At 34.0% G+C, this 27109-nt stretch overlaps 1 protein-coding gene across 1 annotated transcript in view; it reads right to left on the reverse strand.

The window, feature by feature from the left end:
* Positions 1-7068: 7068 nt before the first annotated feature.
* The window catches only part of LOC149779922 (rhomboid-related protein 2-like), a 47828-nt gene continuing 27787 nt past the window's right edge, over positions 7069-27109 (reverse strand). The window contains exons 6-10 of the mRNA XM_089936620.1: positions 25971-26083; positions 23745-23845; positions 21775-21868; positions 16839-16934; positions 7069-11085 (exon numbers count right to left, since the gene is read on the reverse strand). Coding sequence (XP_089792746.1) covers positions 10913-11085; positions 16839-16934; positions 21775-21868; positions 23745-23845; positions 25971-26083 — 577 coding nt within the window. The 3' untranslated portion in view covers positions 7069-10912. The remainder of the gene's footprint in view (positions 11086-16838; positions 16935-21774; positions 21869-23744; positions 23846-25970; positions 26084-27109) is intronic.

Consider the following 27109-nt stretch of genomic DNA (forward strand, 5'->3'; position numbering starts at 1 on the left):
AAATGGTATTAAAGTTAAACCAATTAATTTCTTGAAATATCTGTAAAAGTAACTGCAGCAATATCCATTATTACTGATATTCTGACATGCTGGTTATTCAAGACTGCTGGCCAAAATATTTCTTTTGCATATAGTCCTGTCTTATTATTTGATTTTTGTTTGTTTGTTTTTTTTTTCTGCTGATCAAATGTGTGAATAAAGCAACAACTAGGATGAAGTTAAACTCACATGCACAGCACGCATGCAAGTCTTGATTACAAAAGCACAAATTAAACAAAATCACCTAAGCAGTTTATGCAACAATTATTATTAATGACTATTTTCATGCTAAATGGCGTTTATGTTTCCAAAATCACCAAATGGCACAGTACCTAACACCTGACGCTTGAATAGTGCTTTGCACGTGTTCCGATCTCACTTCAGGAGACCCCATTGCCACAGCCCAAGATGAAGGCACAATTGCATAAAATAATCGACATGATATACACAAGTTATGCCATCCTTATAGAATGATTATCATCATCATTATCTGTCATCTCACAAGTTTTGGTCACTTTGTCTTTTTTTTAAAACTCTAGTATTTTTGGTACTGTTTTGATGCTTTGTTTATTTGTTGTCCTGTATGATTTCTTGTATAGATTCTGCCATCAAGACAGAAAGACTCTCAGCACTATAATCCGTTCACTCTTTGTTTGACCTCTACAATTTCGTGTACCATCACAGATCACTTATCATCATAGGCTGGTATTAGTAGTAAGGTTTAGTCAGTTTAAACAAGTCTGTGGATTTATGTAGACTGTTTTTACATCTAATGATACTAATCATTTTCATGTCCATAATACTTGGGAATGTTAATGTCACCACCAACATCATGGTCTAATTTCACTTCACAGCCGAGTGGCCGAGTGGTCTAAAGCGCTCACCGTTCCGGATCACTGCGATCTCACCTCTGTCTGCGTGGGTTCGAGCCCAAGGCTCGGCTAGCGTGGGTACATGGGAAAGCCTGGCAGTAGCTTCTCATGGGTCGGTGGTTCTTCCCTGAGTTTTCCAAGGTTCTTCCTCCACCAGTTATACTGGCCGCCATGTATAGCCTATCTTGTGCTGAAAAATGGCATTAAACCCTAGAACAACAACAACAACAACACTTCACAGCCTTGATTATTATTTGAATTCTATTGTATGTATATAAAACACATATATACAAAATATTGTAGGCATATACAATATTGTTAGTATATATAATACAATATTGTAAGTATATATATCACAATATTGTAAGTATATATCATACAATATTGTAAGTATATATCATACAATATTGTAAGTATATGTCATACAATAGTGTAGGCATATACAATATTGTCACTGTAAATAACATTGCTGATACATACATACAGTACACTACTGTAGGCAAACTCAAGTACCACTAATTTTCATGGACTTCCTATTGCCCCAAACCATAAATTTAAATACTACAAGAAAAAATGTTTTATTTTATTTGAACCCTTTAAAAAGATAAATATAAAACATGCCATATTGTTTTTAAAGCACACAAATTAAGAGGGTATCTTGTACATGTCATTTACACTGCCTTCAATTTATATATTGAGATAAGTAAGGATAGAAAGAAATGAGAAAAAGCATGATATTCAAACACAAGCAATACTGCAAAGAAAAGAAAGAATGACTGCATTGGTTCTAGCCTTGCGATCAGTATATGTGAGTATATGAGAAAGTTTGCCAGTAGCTTCCCATGGAATGGTGGTTCTTACCAGGGTTTTCCAAGGTTCTTCCTCCACCAGTTATACCAGTCACAATGGCATGCAGCCTATCATGTGCTGAAAAATGGTGTTAAACCCAAAAGAACAATCAGTATTGATTAGCTTAGTCTTGACTGTACCTGCCTAATCTTTTGATGTTGAGTGTATGTGTCAGATTTTTGCGAATACAGGTAGTAGTAGTTTGTAACCATTGAAGTACCACCATTTCTTGTCTGGCTTTGTTCTTTTGTAATCTTTAATTTGGATATTTGTAGTGGTTAATCCATAGATCCTTACAAATATGCAAACTTTTCAGGCAAAGCCATGAATTTAAAGCCATGATTTATTCTGGACTTGTACTGAGTTTTATTCAGGACTTTAAATTACTAGGACTTGTGTGTGTAATTCTTGGATTATTTTGAGATATAATCTGCAAAACCGTAAGTTCTTTGTTCTCATTTTCACTTTGTATTGGGGGGAAATAAATTATTTGTTAAAGTTTACAATGCTTGTTTTCCTTCACTCTTTTCTGTTACTTATTTTAAGAGCAAAGACTCATAACAATGCTCATTGTTTTAATACCAGGACTGGATACTTAGCCATTTATATTATCACACTAAACTGAAAATATTTTTCAGTAAATAGATTAAGTTTAAACACCATACACTCAATTTAGAAATCTTGTTACCCCTACAACTGTCCTAAATACAATATGAACCACAACAATAATAGTGTCAACAATTTGATTAAATTCCAAGAATGATTACTGGAAATGATATGTAGTTTTTTTCTACAAGTAAAATACCATCTCCATTCCCACTAAAGAAGCTTACACGAGTAAAAACCTGGCATAACACTGTACCAAATATTTGTATATGTATGTGTGTGAATTCGAATCATTAAACTGAACAAAGAAGGAATCTTAAGATATAACAAGTGGCATACCAAAAAAACAACAATTCACAATTAATATATTAATCAGTAAACAGTGTTATTTGCCATATGAGTTGACCCTAAGAAACAAAGATGGGATATAACATGATCTATAAAAAAAAAATGAATTAATCTTGGGACATGTATTGTACCTAAATCTACTGAGCCTGAGACTGCAGATATGAACTGTTGTCAAGATGAATTCACACATATTTTGGGTTCTCATACTCAAATATCACCAATCAAATCGAACTGTCACTTTTTACTTTTCTTCTACCATTTATTTGTTCATTTTCATCACAAGTCCCATTTTGCCAAATGAAAGCCGATTTTGAGGACTCGTTTTTGTGAGTCAACAAAATTTTTTGCTCTCTTTTAAAAAGTCTTTACTGATAAGTAGAGGTCACATTTAAAAAGTCTTTACTGATACGTAGAGGTCACATTTAAAAAGTCTTTACTGATACATAGAGGTCACATTTAAAAAGTCTTTACTGATAAGTAGAGGTCACATTTAAAAAGTCTTTACTGATACATAGAGGTCACATTTAAAAAGTCTTTACTGATACATAGAGGTCACATTTAAAAAGTCTTTACTGATACGTAGAGGTCACATTTAAAAAGTCTTTACTGATACGTAGAGGTCACATTTAAAAAGTCTTTACTGATACATAGAGGCCACATTTAAAAAGTCTTTACTGATACGTAGAGGTCACATTTAAAAAGTCTTTACTGATACATAGAGGTCACATTTAAAAAGTCTTAACTGATACGTAGAGGTCACATTTAAAAAGTCTTTACTGATACGTAGAGGTCACATTTAAAAAGTCTTTACTGATACATAGAGGTCACATTTAAAAAGTCTTTACTGATACATAGAGGTCACATTTAAAAAGTCTTTACTGATATGTAGAGGTCACATTTAAAAGTCTTTACTGATATGTAGAGGTCACATTTACTTATGTAGGAATTATTAAGGCATATAGATGATGGACAATACTACGCAAATTAGACTCTGAGAAAGCTTTGATTACATCCATGATTTTTATATTCACATCATCAGCAATTATATTTAAAGACCGTTTCAATTAAAAGGGTTCATCATTTATTTGCCAGTCAATTGCAGGTACTTACACACTCTCTCAACAAAACAGGGCTGAAAATAATTGCAATGACAAGGATTAACTGTTAAGAAGTCACACTGGCTTCTTGCCTGTATACTTAAGTTTACTCTGTAGCTTTTGTGCAGATTGGCTACAATTGACCAGAATATGAAAATGGGGATTGTCCTGGGAGAAAATAAGGCTCATCACAGGTCCTAATTGTCACAGGCAGAAATATTTTACCTTGACCTTTGGGTCCCTGACAGCTTTGTTTAAAATGTCAGACTACTGACAAAAACTATACTTTCCTGCTGTGTAGAATAGAGTAATATAATAGTAAAACAAGATTGATAACATGATTCCCAATCATATTTCTAAATTAATTTAAAAAGTCCCCACAATTCTCACTGGTTCATGACCATATGTTCAACTCGCATACTGAAAAACTAACTTTGCTTTTCCTTTATAACATTTTTTATTCCAGACTGACCATTAACTGTCTGTGTGTGTGGGGTGCGTGATTTGCTTGTAAACCATATTTTTTTCTTTCTCTGACCTCAAGATTTTTTTTAATTCTCAACTAGTATAATGGATATAATTATTTTTAGTTTTCTTTCTACAAATCAGAGTAAGTGTGAAGTGTCGAATTTTGAATTGCAGAGAATTTTAAAGTTGAATGCATTGAGCATTAAAATGTTATCGCATTTAAGCCAGAAAAGACTTTGTGAAGGGTCACCTTGATCTTTCTTCGTTCATGTCCCCCATGTCAGTGTAAACTTCAAAGGGACAGCATTCCAGCTCAGTGAAATTGACCGGGGTATCTAAACACGGTCCTTAGAAAGTAAACATTTGAGCTATCAACCCTAACTGCTTGGTAGGAACCTATGTCCACTTATAATTTTTTCAAAAGGAAATTGTCACACACGGTCGTTCACAGATTCTGAGCTGTCTAAACCTGATGAAAGGAATTATTTCTTTGGGAAAAATTATAGACAACTGCCTACTATTGGGCATAATAAATTAGGGTGTACACTTTAGAGCAATCTGACTTTAAAGTGACGACCTAAGTCGAAATTCTTTACTCTGAACATTTCCTAGAAGAGGAAACTTAGTCTCGACTCCGGAGAAGCATAAAGAGATTACTGCTTTCCTTGTGAACTAAAAAGGGACCAGGTGGTTGTCTTGTAAAAAGAATTAGTTTGTTTTATGCAAATGTGTTGGCTATGACTTGGTTTCCATATTATGTACTGTTTATTCAATTCATGGAAATGTGTTGATGCTAGAGTTGTTATGCAAGTTATTTAATTTAATTTCATGGAAAGTGTTGATGCTAGAATTTTTATGCAATTTACTTTTTAATTATACAGTTATTAGTTCATTGGTAGAGTTGATCGCATGCAATCCAAATGTTCATATGTGTAAGATTTCATAGGGTTATATTGTTTGTTAGGACGATACAGATATCATACAGTAGCAAATGTAAAATAATATGGTAATTTAAGACTTGCTGCTGGAAAGCGAGGTCAATGTCCTACCGTACCAATTCAGAATTTATGCGGTGTGTGGATAGCAACATGATCTGAATAACGTGAGTTGTATGTATCTCTAGAGAGTGGGGTACACAATTATGGGGTAATTTTGTCCTTTAAGGAACAGCTTTCTGAGAGAAAGATGAGAGAGTCTGGAGTCAGAAAGAAAGGATGAGGTCAGAATAAAAGGACCAGGAAGTCCATGAAGGGACAGAGCATAGCACTTAGGAAGGGTGAACTAGGAGCCTTGATATACGGTCAGACAGGGAGGTGATGCAAATCGGTCGTGGACATTGTGCTCTTTTCACCTCTCGTTATGATGATGAAATAAATCCAAATTAGACACACCTGTTAAATTCTATTGATATAACATAATCCAACTTAATTTGGAATTACCATTATTAATTTGTTTTGATTAAATTTGTTATTTTCATGTCAAAGGGGGCTCGTATTGTTTAATTTCTTCCCAGTATTCTTGCTGTTATGTTAAGAAATTCCATTCTTCTTTCACTCCCACTGGGCTATAATATCGAGGGAGGTCATCCTCTTGATAATGCCAGCCAAACCCAATTAACCACCCCTATGACTAAGAGGACAACGTTACAGTAAGAATATTTCTTTTTCAAGCCATTGGGTCTGGAAACATTTGAAAAAGATAAAAAACATTCTTTGCCTCTCTTCCAATTAAATTTTTCAGTCTTTTAAGATTGTGACTGAGATTTCAAGTGCAAAGACAGTGTATCTGAAACTTGGCAGGTCTTATATATTTTGTCCTCTTTGTTTTAAAAGAATGTTATTTCTACAGAAGTTGCAAAGTATTGAACTCTTTCTCTCTCATTATTTAAAATTAGTATGATATTGTCACTGCATTTTCCACTTTCTGCCATAGTTCCTTACACTACATCTTATACGACCCAGCTTTAACAAGGGTCATACAGAGACAACACACTTACATTCCCTGCCTTCCAAAATGTCTGCTAGGAGACGGAATAATTTGTTGAAAATTTCATCCCAAGAGGTTCTTATTTACAAAGCATACAGAGAAGTGATAAGCATTACAATTTTTGCTACTGAATAGAAAAGTGTGGCTGGACAAAGAAGTGATCAATGGAGAAAAATATAAAAAATTAACGACTTATAACTAGCAAATGCAAATCTACAATTTAATAATCCTACCAAATTACAGAGATATCTTGAATAGTTTTATGAAGTTTTGTCACAGAAATAACACCAATGGTTTATAAGTTCCTGCCCTGGTTGGACAATAGATCAAATGATGGAAAGAAAAATACTGAAAAACAAAGGAAATATTGGACTGAAGTTTTGTGAAATGCAAAAAACATATTTGGACTATTAGTCTAATAGGTGTACCAATCTTATAGATATATCTGGACCAAGCTTTTAAAAAAATTCTGGGCTACTAGTCTAATACGTGACCAAGCTTTTAGAGGGTATCGTAAATGTGAGAGTTTTGCCCTGGAAATGATGAATGGATAATGAATGGTTAAATAAAACATATGGAAAAAAAGCGTAATAAATATTGAAAATGATGAACTGCATATAGTAAAGAGCACATATAGAGCACTGTACCAAGCTTCATACACTAATCTTGAATAACACAGATATTTATGACAAACACTGATAAAGCAATAAACTCCTGTATTTATACAGGTGGGATAATGACTAATGATACAAGTGGGATAACAACTAATAATACAGGTGGGAATAACGACTAATATCACTATGCTGGCATAACAATTTATTGAGCCCATTATCCTGAGTTGGGTGGTAAATATGAATTAATTGCTTGTGAATGTCCTTAATAATTTCTAAAATAATAATTTACATAAAATATGTACCCTGTGTTGATCAAGTGGGACAAGTGCATGTTATAAACATGAAAATATTTTAAAATATCAATGTTAATTCAGTTGTTTCTACATCACAATATTTTTCTTCTTCAACTTTTAAAACTTCCTGAACAAATAAATATAAAATTAATCAAACACAGCTTGAGTAGTTTCCCATGTTACATCTTGATTGAAGTCATATACAATGTGCTAACAGTATGTTCTTCTTTAACATGGTGATTACCATGACTCATTTTATCATGGTGATTACCAGGACAGGGTTTATCATGGTAACATACAAGAACCAGTTTGTCATGGTAAATACAAGAACCCAGTTTAGCATGATAATTAACAGGACTCAATTTAACATGGCAATTAGCATAACCCACTTTATCATGGTGAAGGCACTGGACAGAAACAGAACACCTTCAGTGATTCCAAGAAACACCATCAGGCAAGTTTATATCGAATATTTAAAAAACAAATACAAATGTACCAAAACATAATGTATAAAATTTATTTGCTACAAAAATCTGTTGAAAAGTATTATCAGTATATAATAAAAAAGAGACTTGGGAAGAGACAATATTTAGGTAAATATTTCATGATTTAATTAACAACCATTACAAAGGCAAGGAGAGTCAACATGGCAGGCAACTATGCCATAAATATTGCATCAATTAGATAACAACCATTACAAAGGCAAGCCGAGTGAACATGACAGGCAACTATGCCATAAATATTGCATCAATTAGATAACAGCCATTACAAAGGCAAGGATAGTCAACATGACAGGCAACTATACCATAGATATTGCATCAATTAGATAACAACCATTACAAAGGCAAGCCGAGTCAACATGACAGGCAACTATGCCATAAATATTGCATCAATTAGATAACAGCCATTACAAAGGCAAGGATAGTCAACATGACAGGCAACTATACCATAGATATTGCATCAATCAGATAACAACCATTACAAATTCAACCAGAGTCAACACATGTGGTAAATTATACCATCTACTGTTCATTGTTATAACAGAATAAGAAACGTCCATAAAACTGACTTAAAAGCCTATGAATAAATTGGAAGTTTGCCCCATATACATACAAACATACATTGCAAGTCTGGTCCATAGCACCTCCCAGTATCTGTGGGTGACAATGATGTATGATTGTACAATGTGCTTTCTGACCTCCTGTGCGACCGTAAAACAATTATTAACATTCTCAAATCTGTTATCCCCATATCATCTTATATACCTATAACTGAAAAAAGCAACCAAAATTAATTTATTACACAGACACACAAAGAAATCATGTTTTATAATATTAATGCTTCCTTTACGTCATTGTTATCAGATGGGAATGGTGTAAAAAAAATTTAAGAAGCCACTTCAGCTTCTGACAGGCTGTATCAAACCAGAAAGCTGAAATGACAAGTGTCATATGTTATATTGGAAATCCTTATCAATGATTAAAATCACACCAATTAAAATCCTTATTCATATGACAAAAGCATATCTTTTTAATGCTTATCAATGTAAAATCATTACAGATAAAACATTAGAAAAAACATTTATATATAATACTAAAAAGAAGTTAAAAAAGACTATTTGATACACTGAAACATTAGTAAAAATTAGCAGCTAACACTGTATAATTACTATGGGATACAAGTTAATGATACATGTGACAATACATACTTTATAAAATCATGAAAAATAAAAATACATCCATAACAAATAAGGCACATTAGATTTATGATCCTTTTGGAAAATAATATCACTAGTTGGCAAATTTAGCTGGTCATAAATTTACCTTAGGTGGATATGGTGTAAGCTGGTTCTATATAAGCCACATAAAACGCATCACTTTCTGTATATCGAGTACAAAGTTAATACAGCATTGCCATGATTGCTATTGACACATGTTTATTGTGATTGCTATCGACAGATGCTTTACAATATCTGATGGATATCCAAAGCTTTTCTATTGATATATGTTGGACACTATCTACTAGATATCCAAAGCTTTTCTATTGATATATGTTGTACACTATCTACTGGATATCCAAAGCATTTCTATTGATAAATGTTGTACACTATCTACTGGATATCCAAAGCATTCCTATTGATAAATGTTGCACACTATCTACTGGATATCCAAAGCATTCCTATTGATAAATGTTGTACACTATCTACTGGACATCCAAAGCATTCCTACTGATATATGTTGTACACTATCTACTGGATATCCAAAGCTTTAGTGAAAACTGGAACTTTATAATTCAATTTTGTAAAGATAGATAAATATCAAAATTGTACCAGAGTAACAAGAGTTGAATCTGAGTAGAATATGAAAATGTAATTTCATCTAGTACTGTGAACTACACGTACTGCCAATTGCAAGCAATGTGAACTCTGTCTACTGTGAACCATATGTACTGTGAACCATGTGAAATGCGTGTACTGTGAACTATGTGAACAATGTTATATGACCCATGTGAACTATGTGTACTGTGAACCATGTGAACTACATGAATTGTGAACTGTAAAACATGTGAACTATATGTTCTGTGAACCATATTTACCATGTCAACTACATGTACTGTGCACGATATATTATGTGAGCCATAAATCATCCAGTGTCATGAGAAAAAAGATTTCTTCAACATTATTAGTTACCTGGATAACTAATGTACAAATAATATAACTCTGTCCTTGGAATACATAGTTAATCCAAATGTTCTGAAAAGTGCTATTCTGACATTAACCTTTTACTGTAAAGATACATTGTCTTTTGTAGCTAAACAAAATGCCATACCCGTCTTAAATTTGGAAACCCATATCAAAACACCTTAAAAAGTTATATATCAAAATTCCTGACTAGTGACCTTTAGTCATATATAAATTGGTAACATGAAATCCATATACAAATTTACACTTAAAATGGTTTCCAACACATTGAATTTTGACTTACTATTAGTAGAATCAACAGTACCATGGAATACATTTTATTTGTCTCACTGTCCAATTTGCACATAATTTCTTGTGCATGCAAGATTTTAAGGCAGATATCCTGCTTGTAAAGACTGTCTATTATCCCTGCAGCATTTGTATCAGGTGACACTCCATGTAGACTCAACTTACACAAAATGCTATTGATCGAAATAATGTTTTCAGCCAAATTTAGCATGTATTAATCTCATTATTCATTCTAATCATAAGTCTGCAATATGTGATTTTGTAGTGGTTCACTGACTTTTGTAGTTCTAGTCAAAATCAGAATAATGTCATGTGTTGCATTTTAGACTTACACAGTTGTCTTTCATGAAAGTATCATATCTCTAAAGCTTTTCAATGGTTTGGCTTCTCTTGCATTATATTACTTAAAATTCATTAAATTTTATAGTAAAGCTGTAATACAATTAGTTCAAAAAAGTAGTGCCATTTATATTTCCAATAAAGCCAATTATGTTCTGAATTTAATGGCCCTGCTGGCCAGCAAAACAACTGTACCTAAAGCATGGGCACCCATACATAGGACATGGGGGTACTGAAGTCAATATTTTGGCAAGTGTCATGGACAGCATTTTCTTTTGAAAAAATACCATCTAGTTAACAATGTAGCATTTCAAATAAAGTACAAGTCTATATTTTTCAGTACCCATTTTTCACATTTAGCTGCTGCCTTTTAAAGAAGAGAAACTTAGAACAAAATTGTATTCCAGTCTGTCTATTCATGACAGCATGGTGACCAGTCTGTTTTGGGGTAACCTTTGTACAGGCCATTGAAGAAGACAGCAAAGGCCACAAACAGCAGGAAAACTGTAAGTGTTACCCATCCAAGTCTTTTCTCCCATGGATGCTCATTGATGTTCTTTAGTATGGGAATACCAAGCAGTAGTCCTGAAAAACACACAGTCAAACTAATTAGTTAAATGTACACAACCAAATTATTTAGTTAAACATACACAGCCAAACTAATTAGTTAAATGTACACAACCAAACTATTTAGTTAAACATACACAGCCAAACTAGCTAGTTAAGCATACACAGCCAAACTAGTTAAGCATACACAGCCAAACTAGTTAGTTAATCATACACAGCCAAACTAGCTAGTTATGCATACACAGCCAAACTAGTTAAACATTCACAGCCAAACTATTTAGTTAAGCATACACAGCAAACTAGTTAGTTATGCATACACAGCCAAACTAGTTAGTTAAGCATACACAGCCAAACTAGTTAGTTATGCAAACACAGCCAAACTAGTTAGTTATGCAAACATGGCCAAACTAGTTATGCATACACAGCCAAGCTAGTTAGTTATGCATACACAGCCAAACTAGTTAGTTATGCATACAAAGCCAAACAATCTAGTTAAGCATCGTGAATCATATCTGTGTCTGTAGCACAGTGAATTTTCACCTCAGTGTCTTGAAGTGTAGATAAATTAAACTAATTAAACATCTGCATCATCTAGTTTTCTTTAAACTAATTTTAGTTTTTACTTATTGTATGCTTGTAACATAATTTTACTAATAAGTAAACCTTGTCTGTTTACCAATCACATGCGATGGCACAAATGAACTTTTCCCAAACTCATGTGGCAAGATGGTTAATTACATGTACACAGACCAGTCTTTCTTAGGATATTTTGAACAAACAGTGTTGCACTGTATGTCAGTACAAATGGTGTTGAAATCATTTGAGTGAGAAATGAATTTGGCTTTAGTGACATTATGAGAGGCTTACATGAAATTTAACTGAGCTACAAGTCTCTAAGCTGAGCTGAATGAAGTATAACATTATTTTTATGGTCTTAGCATGTATCCAGCTTCCTTATCCAAGTGAATTCTGTACCCAACTATCATTTCTGTTTGACACTGACATATTACTTTGGAATAATTCTTTTTTCTCTGACTGTGTTTGGGTTCTAACCTCTGGTGGTTTCAAGGAATCCAAAACACTCCACTTGTTAACGTTTGGAATTGGAAGTAGCATATGTGGCACTAGACACAGACAAAATGTGAGTGATTTACCCTCTCATATCACACAGATTCGCAAATAACCAACAATTCACAATCACTTACTTTTCAGTTGGTTAAATAAAATATATTTTATAATAAATTTACTCTATCAGCTGGCCAGATGGACTAGATACTCCTATTTTGCCCCTGCCTGCCATCAGAGTCGCAGCCTGGCAGAAATTTTGCACGGTGCCTCTAGACATGATCTAGGACAAAACTTGCAGGAAGACAGAAATTTGCTGATCTGCACATCTTTAACTCATAAACACATCAAGTACAGAGTTTCACGATAATCCAATGAAACTAAGAGACTAGCTGCACTCACAATAGTCATACAATAGAACATCAGGATTCAAGTAAAAATGTAGGCCCTAGTATGAAATTGTTGACTCCTGAGATTGTTAGCCAATGGGTCTCAATGACCCATACTATGGTCAAGATATGACTATCTGAACAATACTTACAAGTGCATAAACCATATTTTCTTATTAGGCCCACCAAAACCATGAGCTCTGATGTTTAGATCACAAATTTTTCTTCATTACCCTAAGTATAAGACAGCCACAAGGAATTTTTTTTTAAAACAAAAGTTATTCTGCAAAAATCCATTTGTATATACTGCCAATGACCATTACAGCTGACTTCTTGACCCCAAATTCAATAGGACTCTTTCATATTTCAAGAACAAGCTGTTTACAAACTTTATTGAAGAACTAAAGTTATTATATCAAACAAAAACATTGTTTCTGTAAGCAAATATTCATAATTAGGTCTTGGTGACTTTGACACCAAAATTGATAGAATTGTTTCTTATTGTAAGTGGGTCCCCAGGTAGCTGAGTGGCCTAATGTGCCCAGCTGTACAGATCTCTCACATCTCACACCTGTACAGATCTCTCACATCAGTCTGTGTTGGGTCAAGTATTGGCTCAACAAATGAGGGTATAAGGGAAAGCTTTCCAGTAGCTCCCATGTGTAGGTGGTTCTTCCCAGGTTCTCTCTGTACCAAATATACTGGCTACCATGTAAAACCCATCACATACTAAAAATTGGTACTAAATCTTAAAAAAAAATCAACCTTACTGTCAGTGCAAGAAATTCACAAAGTTTAGTCAAGGTCTGTGACATGAACACGTTTTAGTGTGTGGAAACCATATGCCAGACAAATACAAAGCTAGATCCAGGTCTGTGATGTGGAACTATTGATACTGCACAGAAACCATCTCTTTTTCAGTTACAGTGACTTTGACCTTTGATCTCACAATCAACAGTCTTCTTCGGTTATTGTGCGGAAACCAATTTTCTTCTTCAAGTCACACTGACTTTGACCTGCTGACCCCAAAACAATTACATGCAGTGCAGCTATGATGTGAGAATTGTTAAAATTTCATTAAAAACATCAGTCAGTAAACATAAGGTACACAAGTCCAGTAGTATAGCGGGGCCCTCATGAATAGTGGCTACAAAACATCTATCCATGGTTACAACTTCAGAACTGTCCAGTCAAGAAGACTTAGGCATTTCTATCACACAAATATGATCATAATATAATTTTCGTGCAAAATAGTTTGCTCACTAATGAATCAAAATTGTATGCTGACAAAGATTTTATGAATTACAAGAAATGCCACAAACAAGATCACCTCCCTAATCTATGTACACTATCTATCTTTACACTGTATTTATCCATTGATAAGCCACATACATATCCATGTAATCATTGATAAGCCCTATATATACATATCCATGTAATCACTGATAAGCCACATACATATCCATGTAATCATTGATAAGCCACATACATATCCATGTAATCATTGATAAGCCCTATATATACATATCCATGTAATCATTGATAAGCCCTATATATACATATCCATGTAATCATTGATAAGCCCTATATATACATATCCATGTAATCATTGATAAGCCACATACATATCCATGTAATCATTGATAAGCCCTATATATACATATCCATGTAATCATTGATAAGCCATATACATATCCATGTAATCATTGATAAGCCATATAAATACATATCCATGTAATCATTGATAAGTCATATATATACATATCCATGTGAGTGGCCCCGAGTGGCCAAGTGTTCTAAAGCGCTCTCCATTATGGATCATTGACATCTCACCTCTGTCTGCATGGTTTGAGTCTCGGATTCGGCCAATGTGGGTATGAGAGAAAGCTTGCCAGTAGCTTCTCGTGGGTTGGTGGTTCTTTCCAGGGTTTTCCTGGTTATTCATCCACCATTAATACTGGCCGCCATGTATAGCCTATCGTGTGCTGAAAAATGGCGTTAAACTCTACAACAACAACTTCATATCCATGTAATCATTGATAAGCCCTATACATACATATCCATGTAATCATTGATAAGCCCTATATATACATATCCATGTAATCATTGATAAGCCATATAAATATATATCCATGTAATCATTGATAAGCCCTACATATACATATCCATGTAATCATTGATAAGCCCTATATATACATATCCATGTAATCATTGATAAGCCATATAAATATACATCCATGTAATCATTGATAAGCCATATATATTTATATATATATCCATGTAATCATTGATAATCCATATATATAAATATCCATGTAATCATTGATAATCCATATATATACATATCCATGTAATCATTGATAATCCATATTACAGACATATCCATGTAATCATTGATAAGCCATATAAATACCTATCCATGTAATCATTGATAAGCCATATATATTTATATATATATCCATGTAATCATTGATAATCCATATATATACATATCCATGTAATCATTGATAAGCCATATATACAGATCTAGCAACCCAACTTAAGTTGATGCTACCATCCAAGGTGTAGAGAGGTGCATTTCTGATGTGAAATTCATGGATGACATGTAACAAGCTGCAGATGAATGATGATAAAACTGAGCCCATTTTGATCACAACACAAAGACTTTTTCATTCACATCCTTTACCTCAAACAATAAATATCAGCAACACCAACATTAAATTCACAGTCAGTACGAAACCTAGTTGTTACTCTGGACAGTACTCGTACATTATTCCCACTATGAAAACAAAGTCATATGGACAGCATTCTTTTGCATACCACGGCCCAGCAACGTGAAATGAATTGCCCACTGAACTTAGACACAAAGACACAGTGATCCCATTCAAGAAATCTCTTAAAACTCACTTATTTTGACTGCAAGAACAAACTTAAAGAGCTAATAATGTTTCCTACCTTAAATATTTTCAGCATGTTTTTTATATTTTCTAATTTCATGTTGTTTGTTTTTGTAATCATATCATTATATATGTTTTATGTTATAGGTATTGTCTAATGTTGTAAAGCACTTATAGCTTCTAAAGATTAGGCGTTATACAAAGTCCTCATTATTATTATTGTTATATATATCCATGTAATCATCAAAAAGCCATATATATATTGTAATGTGATGGGTTCAGAAATAAATCCATAAAATAATTCTACTTTTTACATGTTTATTATCAATTTACACAATATAATACACTCCGTTTCCATTGTGTTGCATTACACAAGAAAACCCCTACTAACAAGTAGGATTAAAATCTAACTATCTGTTAGAACAGAGAGAGAAAACCTAATTAATCCTTTCATACTGACAGTACAAAACCACTCTCCTCTCTCAAGTCTGTGAATCTTATTAAAATCACTTTCCCAGTCCATAATTCAGTCTAGTTAAAACCTGATACTTGACACACAAAAGTAGATAACGGTTCTCCCACTCCCTAGGATATATCCATATACTGTATTTATCAAATGATAAGCCATCTACATATTCAAATACCATATGTATCCAATGATAAGACCATCTACATACCTATACTGTATTTATCCAACTATAAGCCTATCTACATATCCATAGACCCAATTTATGCAAAGATGAGCCTATCAACATATCCATATACTGTATTTATCCAATTATAAGCCTATCTACATATCCATTTACTGTATTTATCCAAAGAAAAGCCCATCTACATATCAAAAGTGTATTTATCCAGCAGTTAGCCCAGCGACATATCCAATTACCATATTTATCCAAGGATAAGATTATCAACACATCCATATACCATATTTATCTGTAGATAAAACCATGCCTGATTTTCAGTGATAAAAACACGCTTACAAAATTGCATTTGCTGAGGTCTGGCATCTTCTGAGTAACTGTGTTAAAATGATCCTCACTAAAAGTTCAAATTCAAGGTCTGACGAAATACAAAAAAAGTTACAAAATCAATTAGCTGTGTTAAAAATCTAGGTTAATTTTATGCAGAGTTCAAACCTGTGAATGCCTCAAATTACCAATGACAACTGATAACTGTACCATGACTTTTCATCAAAATGCTTTCAATAAGAAACAGCAAAAATAATCTAGTGTTTTATTTTTAAATCACCTAAACTTCAAAGAAATAATAAACAAAACCTTACCGGACTTGCACATACCCACATATAAAAAATGTAAAATGTTGATTTAGCCTCAATTATAGAAAAAAACAAACAAGGATCACTATCTGACACAAAAGCAAACTAGTCATCAAGGTCTACAAGTGGACATGAACTAACCTGCCAGCATTCCACCAATGTGGGCTGAGATTCCAACTTTTGAGGCTCCCTCAGTAAAGAACCTCCTGTATACGGCATTAGCTGTATCACCACCAGCTGAAAGGGTAGAAATTATTTAATATAAAGAAATCAAAACAATTCTGGCAATAATGTTTATTAGAAATTATGAAAATTAAGGGAATAGTACAGCATGCAGCTCTTAACACAGAAATATTTAAATATGAAACAGAATGTGGAAGATCCAGATGTCATCAATACAAAGTGGCAAAGCAAAATAGGATTTAAATCCATTAACAGCATGTTGTTGTTGTTATGGATTCAATGCTATTTGTTTAGCATGATAGGCTATACATAGCGGCTAGTATAGATGGTGTACAAGAACCCAGGAAAACCTCGGGAAGAACTACTGACCCATTGAAACTACAGGTAAGCTTTTCTCACACAACCACACTCTGCTGCCCCAAGCCTGCCCCCCTCCTTCAACAATATATACTTACTGTGTTGATGCTAATATGGGTATGTCAGACTATCAGGAGAGAGAAATCTACCAACTCAATAATGCGTAACACTGTAAATAAGCAAACTCATCAGAGATCTAATCAATCTGCAAAGCAAATTTACTTTAATCCATTAATAACTAGATTTCTGTTTGTAAAACACATATGACCCCACCACAGACCAAAATGTTTGTCTGAAAATTTAAAAACAAATGTAGAAATTGTAACGAATTGCAATAATTGCATAAAAATCTAATTATAACATGTACATGTGACTTAGGAATAACAGAACCAAATTAAAATTTTCAACCAAAATTGGTTTTTGCTTATTCGTTCCACAATCTGACAAGTTATTTTTATACATTACTACATAAGAATTACAATCTAATCAGGTCAACTACATGCTTATCAAACTATACTAATTTAAGTAGTTTTTGGTTAATGATTGTCCATGGCCAAAAAATATTAAAAATGTGTAACAAATTTAAAAATTGATATAATGGGCTCAGAAAACCAGATCCCGTACATACGAACATGTCTACCAAATTTCACAGTCAACTTCAAGTTATTTTCGCTTAATTGTTCTAAGGATGTTTTTGTAAAAATGTGAAGTCTAAAACATTCCAAAATGTAATAAAAAAATCCTGTGATGGTTTGGAAATCTAATCAAGTCATTTAAATATGAATACATACATGCCAACCAAAACATTAATGTCTACCTCATGTGGTTTAAGCTTTATTATGCATATAAGGTTTTTACAAAAAAGAAATCAATTTAAAAAATATTATGAGAGTACCAAGCACTGCACAGTATATGCACATTCTGTGTGTAATAATTCTCACTGCAGATAACTGAATTTTTTGTGTGCAGAAACCATTTTTCTTAATTCATTCATAGCAATCATGACTAATGCTCTTTGACCCTAAAAATCAATATGCTTCTTCCTTGCCAAGAGTAAGCAATTCGCAAAGCTTAGTCCAGGAAAGTTATGCAGAATATTATTGTGCAGAAAGCATTTTTTATTCTTCCAGTCATACCTGTAATAATGTGAATCTAACAGATGTACCTGGCAGTAGTAGTATTTTGCATATAACAGGCATACCTGGCAGTGTATTTGGAAATCTAACAGCAGTAGCAGTGTTTTGAATTGAATAGGCTTACCTGACGGTAGTAGAATTTTGAAAATTAACAGGCTTACCTGGCAGTGCATTTTGAATTTAACTGACTTACCTGACGGTAGTAGTATTTTGAATCTAACAGGCTTACCTGACAGCAGTAGTATTTTAATCTAACTACTAGTAGTAGTAGTAGTAGTAGTAGTCTGATAGGCTTACGTAGTAGCAGTAGTATTAGTAGTAGTAGTAGTAGTGCGAGTCTGACAGGTTTACCTAGCAGCTGAACGTGGTGGATGTGACTATACACTCTTTGTTGGAATGAAAAAAGATATGTATCAGGTTTAACAGCACATCAGCACAATCCTGACTATAAAGCATCAAGAATGTTCAGTTATTCCAAGGAAAGGCAAACAAAACAAGGAAAAGAGGCACACAAAGAGTAAAATCCTTGAGATGCAATTGTAATTTTTTTTATATATAAACAGCACTCTTTTAAAAAGTCCTATATCATCATGGCAGCAAAAATTATGAAATTATTTTCAGAACAAACAAGCTGCCTCCATTAGCCACCTCTTCCAATACGTAGAAGTATGCACTGTACAGATTCTACAACCCTAAGCCATGCTGGATGGTTGAATGAAATGAAATAAAAATCAAAGTTTGAGGACAAATACTATGAAAGTACATTTTTACAATTTTTTTGCAGCTGCTGTTTTATTTCAGTTTATTGTAAATTCAATGATGCTTTTGCAAGCATTTATTATTTCATTAAATCACACCTTTAACAAGACCATATATAAAATCCAGAGTTCTCTCCCTTGAGCAATCTTGAAAACAGAAACACCTGACTTTGGTAAATGCATTTCCATTTTATTTCAAACAAGCAAACCTGAAACAAAATGATGGAAGGAAGTCTGTCTGCATTTCTGAGACCATAGAAAAAGTAGGATTGCTTGAAGGAACTTATGTTCTACTGTTAAAATAATTCAAGATAAGACCATTTCTTTTTTAACTCCAGTACTTTGAAATGATATCTGATATTCTTGGATGTAAGATCCACACCATACCCATTTGGGACCAGCTATGTCTCATAGAATGTCTTTTGTTGAACACCCAAGCCGATATAAACATCCATCATGAGTAGTGATAAGATTTTCAATATTAGATGTTAGATTGGCACATCAATAAAGACCAATTAGACACAAGAATTCCATTGTGAAATACCCATGTCTGTATTACTATCTTCTTTGGAGAAGTAGCAATAACATATTTTCACCATGGCTGCCATGATGCTTGTTAGACTGGCAACAGTTTCATTTAAGACCAAACAGACATTAAAAGAAATCGTCTGATGAAACAGTATGTCAGTATAAAAATCCATCCTGGCAGAATAGCAATAACAAGTGTTTCAATGTTTCACAATGGTGGCCAAATTGGATATTAGATCAGACATCATTAAAAAATGTTGCTGTAAAAAACCCATGTTGCTATGATTTTCCATCTGGAAGAAGCAGCCATAACAATATTTCAAGATGGATGCCATGATGTCCAAACTGATTGTCCAATTGACACCATTTTCATTTAGTTGGTACTAGACGTCATTAAGAAATGTTGCAGTGAAAACCCCATGTTGCTATGATTTTCCATTTGGAAGAAGCAGCTATAACAATATTTTCAAGATGGATGCCATGATGTCCAAAACTGATTGTCCAGTTGGCACCATTTTCATTTAGGATCAACTAGGCATCAAAGGAATTTTACTGGTGAAAACCACATGTCAATGTGACCTTCTGTGCATCAGAAATGACAATTATAAGATTTTGAAGATGGCTGCCATATTGGATGTCAGAAAGTCAACATTTCAAAGAGGACTATCTGGACCTCATAAAAAGTGTTTTATTGCTAATTCCATGCTGATATGATCAACCATTCTGGAACACCAGCAATAAGATTTTCAAGGTGGCCAACATGGCAACCATATTAGATATCCAAGCTGCACCCATTTTCATTTAAGACCAACTAGACCTTTGGATGAATGTTTGAGTCAAGTTTCATTGCAATGCTCCAAGTAATTTAAACGTTTTCATGATGAAACTGGGGGAATCTGTTCCGCCAACAATGAGATCATTATTAAACTTTTTATGTTAAGGACGAACATGACAATCTAAAGAATCCTGGCAGCCTTAAGCCCAGGGTGTGGCAGTTGTTCTCAAGCAGGACAAACAACAAATGCAGCTACTGGACAGGAAGAATAAGCTCCTTTGTGAAGGTAGCAAGGACCAGTAGTTTACAAGGAATTCAGATAATGCATACTGCTAATGGATGGATGCATGATGGACAACATCCCATCCCATAATGCTAATGGATGGATGTATGATGGACAACAACAGACCATCCTATAATACTAATGGATGGATGTATGATGGACAATAGACCATCCCATAATGCTAATGGATGAATGTATGATGGACAATGGACCATCTCATAATACTAATGGATGGATGTATGATGGACAATAGACCATCCCAAAATGCTAATGGATGGATGTATGATAGACAACAGACCATCCCATAATACTAATGGATAGATGTATGATGGGCAAGAGACCATCCCATAAGCTCTTCTGGTATGAATGGAATGCAAATGGAACACCAACAGAATGCAAACAGAACTTGACTAAAATCAATTCCAAATACATTACAAGTGCAAATGGAATGCTGATGTTGTAAAATTACCTAATTCAGGAATATCTGGAATACAACATGTTGTTATGTATATTGAGTGTCTTTGTCATGCTTACCTCACAAAATGAGTACTGTAAACCATTCCTGCTAACTAAAGATAAACTTACTGCAAATCTGACAAGCTTATCAAGCATTATAACTGTTTCACATGCTAACATAGCAGTAGAACTCTCAGGAGTTTGACAGACTTACCAATAAGCAGGAGTACTACAAGTTTGACATGCTTACCTATCAATAGTACTCCATGTTGTGCTTATCTAACATTAAGATTACTGTGAATCTGACTAGCTTATCTAGCATTATAACTGTGTGTTTCACATGCTAACATAGCAGTAGAACTCTCAGGAGTTTGACAGACTTACCAAGAAGCAGGAGTACTACAAGTCCGACATGCTTACCTTGCAATAGTACTCCATGTTGTGCTTATCTAACACTAAGATTACTGTGAGACTGTCATCCCTATAGTCCAACTCAGCAGCAGCAGACCTGTGATTTCAACTATTTTACCATGCTGAAGGAGAACTATTAGTGTAACAGGCTTTTCAAGCAGTATGAATAATGTGAGAATAACTCAATTACCTAGAACTAGGAGTAATGCAAGTCGAACAGGTGCACTCAGTATGAATCTGATGGGATTCCCTTCACAACAATCATGATTCATCTCGTCCCAGTTCTGACAAGAGATTACAAAAAACATTTAGTGAGTAGATAACATAAAACTTTGTACAACAGATAACAGACATAACTTTGTAAAATAAACAACATACATAATTTTCTACAATAGATAACATACATAGTTCTGTACAATAGATAACAGTTTTGTACAACAGACATGAGATACAGCTTTATACAATATATAAGATAGTTTTTTTATACAAAATATAACAGTTTTGTAAACAGATAACATAGCTTTATACAACAGATAACATAGTTTTGTACAATAGATAACATAGTTTTGTACAATAGATAACATAGTTTTGTAGAACTGATAACATTGTTCAGTACAATATATAGATACAGTTCAGTACAATATGTATATATATACAGTTTAATACAATATATATATATATATATATATATATATATATATACACACAGTTCAGTACAATATATATATATAGTTCAGTACAATATATACATACAGTTCAGTACAATATATATAAACAGTTCAGTACAATATACAGATACAGTTCAGTACAATATATACAGTTCAGTACAATATATATATACAGTTCAGTACAATATATATAAACAGTTCAGTACAATATATAGATAAAGTTCACTACAATATATAGATACAGTTCAGTACAATATAGATATATAGTTCAGTACAATATATAAATACAGTTCACTACAATATATATAAACAGTTCAGTACAATATATAGATATAGTTCAGTACAATATATATATACAGTTTGGACCAATTCAAAGTCTTACCATGTATCCAAATGCCCTTTAATTTAGGGTCAATGTTACTTGCTGTACAAGTTACTATAATCTTCAGCAGTCATAAAAAAATCAATTCATTTGGCATTTATTTTTACAAATTGTGATCTTATCAGAGAGTACCATCACTGGCACAAGCATTCATTTCTGTCAGTAAAAAAAGATAAACTTCTATAAATTACACAAGGTAACTAATTCATGAGGTTTTGAACTGCACCACAACTCTTTGCTAAATCTGTATAGATTTATTTAGCTCACTGGCATATTCAACCAATGACAACATGTATCAATGTAAAAAAAAACATTAAAAACTTGTTCCCTAAGTACTTTATTAATGATTTAATTTTATTAATGATTTAATTGTGACATTTGCTTCACATCTTGTATTGACTTGGATCAAATTGGAGGTCATGATTTCTAGCGTGTCATACAGTAAAATAGACTACATTCAAATTCTGACTGATGGTAATTGTTCCAGTCCAGGGTAAATAATAACCACCAATCAGAACTAATTTAAACATTTACTGCCCGAAGTATAGGCATCCAAACTTAAGCCAAGTAGATAAAAAAATCAATAGAGAAACTTTACCTAAAAGCTGCTATTTAATGATGTTATCAGTGACCGAATGTGCTAAAGGGTAAACAAGAATTTTATTTTGCAAAAAAAGCTTACAGGGGGAAGATTTTAAATTGCACAGGTTAGTCACCTTTTGCTAGTCTGAAGAAGGGAATTAGGTGTTGTCTATAGTTTTCCTTTTCTGCTGACAGAAATGAGTGCCTGTGGCTGCATCAAGTGTTTTGCATTTGTAGGAGGTACAGTGAGGGGTTCATTTGTGCATTCAGACCTGTGCTAGATAAGATTTTCCTTGCACAAAGAAACTGCACTCAGAACCAATTATATGTCTTCAACTGTGAAACAAACTCCAAGAAAAAGTTATGAGTCCTATTCCGCAGTCGAGTAGATGCTTAGCCACTTCACATTACCTCAAACTACAGACACATGTACAAAGCCCATGATTCTATCTGAAAGTAGTAGATTTTCATGAGTTTCTTGACAATATAAATAAATTGTGTATCACTATATATCAGTAATATACTAACCAAAACTACTGATGCCAGGTGTCCACCAATCAGAGCATAGCATCCTCCACTGGCTCCAGCTAATGCCACCCAGTGGTCAGTCAGGGAGTGGGAAAGTGAGCCTATAACAGACACAAGAATGTAAAATACAGTTGCAGTGGGAATACATAAAAACCCAGAAGGCACATGGTGTTTAAACACAGAAATAAACACTATGACTAGTCATCAGTTTTACTGTAGGCAGGTGCCTGATGAGAGAGAGGGAAGGTATCCAGTGGTCGATATAGGACAGGTCATGTACCTACAGGTCAGTATGTGAGTGGATAAGTAGCCTATGGTCACTCATTGTGTGGACAAGTGCCAATAGCAAGTCAATAAGTGGGCAAGTGCTTAATGGTAAATCAAGCAGTGGGGAAGTGTCCACTGTTCAGTCAAAGTCTGGGAAAGTGCCAGTCAGTGAGTGGAAAATGCCTATCAGTTAGTCAAAGAGTTGGCAAGTGTCCAAAAGTCTTTTAAAGCCATGGAAAATTAACAATGACCTATGAGAGAGCAAGCTGCATTTAAACTAAAATAAACCCTCCGCTCAGGAGATATATTCTCTTTACCAATATGACTGCATCCAACTAAACATGCAAAATCTGTGTAAAAATCAGATTGTGATTCAAGAACTATAGTAAGTGTCGTTTTAAGGTACTGATGCTCAACTGGCCAAAAAGAATTAACAGGAATTCATGATTAAGACCATTTCTTCCTTTTAGCTGCTGAGTGTTATATCATCTCTGATACTCTTCAGCAACCATGAAATTTTCAAATTAGCTGCAGCAGTGGACATAATGGACATCAGAATGGCACCATTTCAACTTAGTACCAAACAGACATCATAAGAAGTCTTTTGGTGGAAGCACATTGTCAATATGACCAGCCATCGAGGCAAAGCAGTGATAACAAGATTTTAAAGATGGTGAATAGGGCAGCTGTATTAGAAGTCAGTTTTGACCAACTAAACATGATAATAAGTCTTTCAGTGAAAACCCCATGCTGATATGACCATTTAGTCAGGAGAAATAATTATAACAAGATTTTCCAGATGGCTGTTGCGGCAGCCATAATGAAAGTTTGAATAGCACCATTTTCATTTAGGACCAATTATGCATCATTGGAAGTTGTTTCATGTCTGACTGTGTTTTTTTAAAAAATTTAACGTAACTTTAAAAATCTGAGTCATACTGATATGATGTCTGCAGAGTAACAGTTGACAGTGATGTTTCGCAATGGGGCATCATGCTACAGACATGTAGCATCATGTTCCACCCAGTCAAATTATCCTGTCACTAGGCTGACCAGTCCTAACACTAACTCTTCATGCTGAGTGCCAAGCAAAGCACCTGTAAATACCATTTTCATAAGTCTTTGGTATGACTCTGCCAAGGTTTGAACCCATGACCTCCTGCATCCAAGGTGGATACTCTAACCACATTGGCTACTGGAGTGTTCCAGTTGTTTAGTAAAAGAAACTCGTGTTGATATGACCATCCATTCAGGATGAGTAGTGGTAAAAAATATTTGCAAGGTGGCCACAGTGGTGGACATACTGGACATCTGATTGGTAAAGTTTTCATTTAGGACCAACTAGATATTAAAAAGAAGTCTTCTGGTGAAAACCTCATGCCAATATGGCTTTCTGTTCAGGGAGATGAGCATTAACAAGGCTTTCAAGACTGATACAGTGATAGCCATAAAGGATATCAGATCAGCACCTTATCTAGACCAACTAGACAACATAAAAAGTCATTCAGTCCAAACCCCATGCTTGTATGATCATCCATTCAGAAGTATTTTAAAAAGGGCCAATGTAGTGGCGATACCAGATGTCCAAGTAATACCATTTTCATTTAGGGTAAATAAAACCATAGGATGAATGTATGTGTAAAGTTTCATGGAAATCCTCCTAGGTATGGTGATAGCAAACTTGATCTAAAGGATGGACAGCAGACGACAGATGATGGACTACAGTACATCCTATAAGCTCTTCTGTAATATGGCCAGCAGGCTAAAAATGTGACCTAGACATAATCTGTTTACATACAGCACAATCTGCCAATATAGGAATGGTGTCCTTTTATGATTGATATAGGTGAAGAATGGACTTATCCTGTATGAGCAGATACTGTATATATATATATATATATATATATATATATATATATATATATATATATATATAGGCAGAATGACTCTTGTACTCACCAGCAATGACTCCAATGAAATACACTAGCATCACTCGCCACCACTTGTGGACAATTTCCAGTGGTAAACCCAGCAGCAGCTGGAACACTAGGTTGGCAATCAGATGAACATACCTGCAGAAAAGGTCAAAATCATAAGTTTGGAAAAAATATCTCCATTTTGTATTTAATACTATAATTTTGATAAGAATGAAATGAATTGCTGAATAAATCTCAATGGCAGTTAGGAGGAATAGGGCATTCCAGTTTCATTAGCCCAAACTTTATTTTGCACCAACTTTACAACTTGTTCCCTCTCAATTTTTCGTCATAGTTCAGATACTGATAAAGAAATGACAGTCTCTGCATTGGATATGTACATACCTAGTAGTGTTTTAATGTGCTGGAACACAAAAGTAGCTATGTAGAGACAACCAAAGGTTAAGTTCTGAAAAATATAATAATTGCAAATATTTCAAGAAGTTAAACCCTTCCGAAAATTGCAAAGTTCAGTACATCAGGTTAAAATATAAAACTTAACTTAAAAGGCAACAATGTTAAATCTTGAAATGAAATGCATAAATAGACCAATACAATCTTGGCTGTTATTTCCTTATATAGTTTCTTGAAACCATTCACAAAAAATAAATACTTCTCTCTCACATGGTGGAGGAAACCGGAAACCCAGAGAAAACTTGCTTTAGCTAGCAATTAAAAATTCTGAAATTACGTTTTTTTTTCAAGGAAGAGCTTGACAATATTGAATTAAGAAGTGTCTTATCTGTCAATTCTGTCTTATATTCAGATAGACTCTGATGATTAACTGTGCACAAAAGAGACCTGTGCTCCGAAAGTCACTGAAAGAGATTGTTTTTTCTTGAAATGGAAGGAATTGTACAATGAATTAATGGCAGCAAGATGTATGAAAGCAAAATTCACATTGGTAACCCATAACAACGGATGAAATGCTGTCCTTTCTATTAATTCATTGGATTATGTGACACTTCTGACCTATACTGTAACTTGCTGCCCTTCCAGATAACAAGTATTCCCAAAATTATGACCAGAGTGTTTTAAAACGTCTAAATATTTTCATGCAAATGACACCAGACCGAATCCACCAAGCTGCCAGCCTGGATGTGACACTTTATGGCATATAAG

This window comes from Sinohyriopsis cumingii, chromosome 16, assembly GCF_028554795.1.
Source record: "Sinohyriopsis cumingii isolate HCF-2022 chromosome 16, ASM2855479v2, whole genome shotgun sequence".
In the NCBI taxonomy this organism is placed as follows: Eukaryota; Metazoa; Mollusca; class Bivalvia; order Unionida; family Unionidae; genus Sinohyriopsis; species Sinohyriopsis cumingii.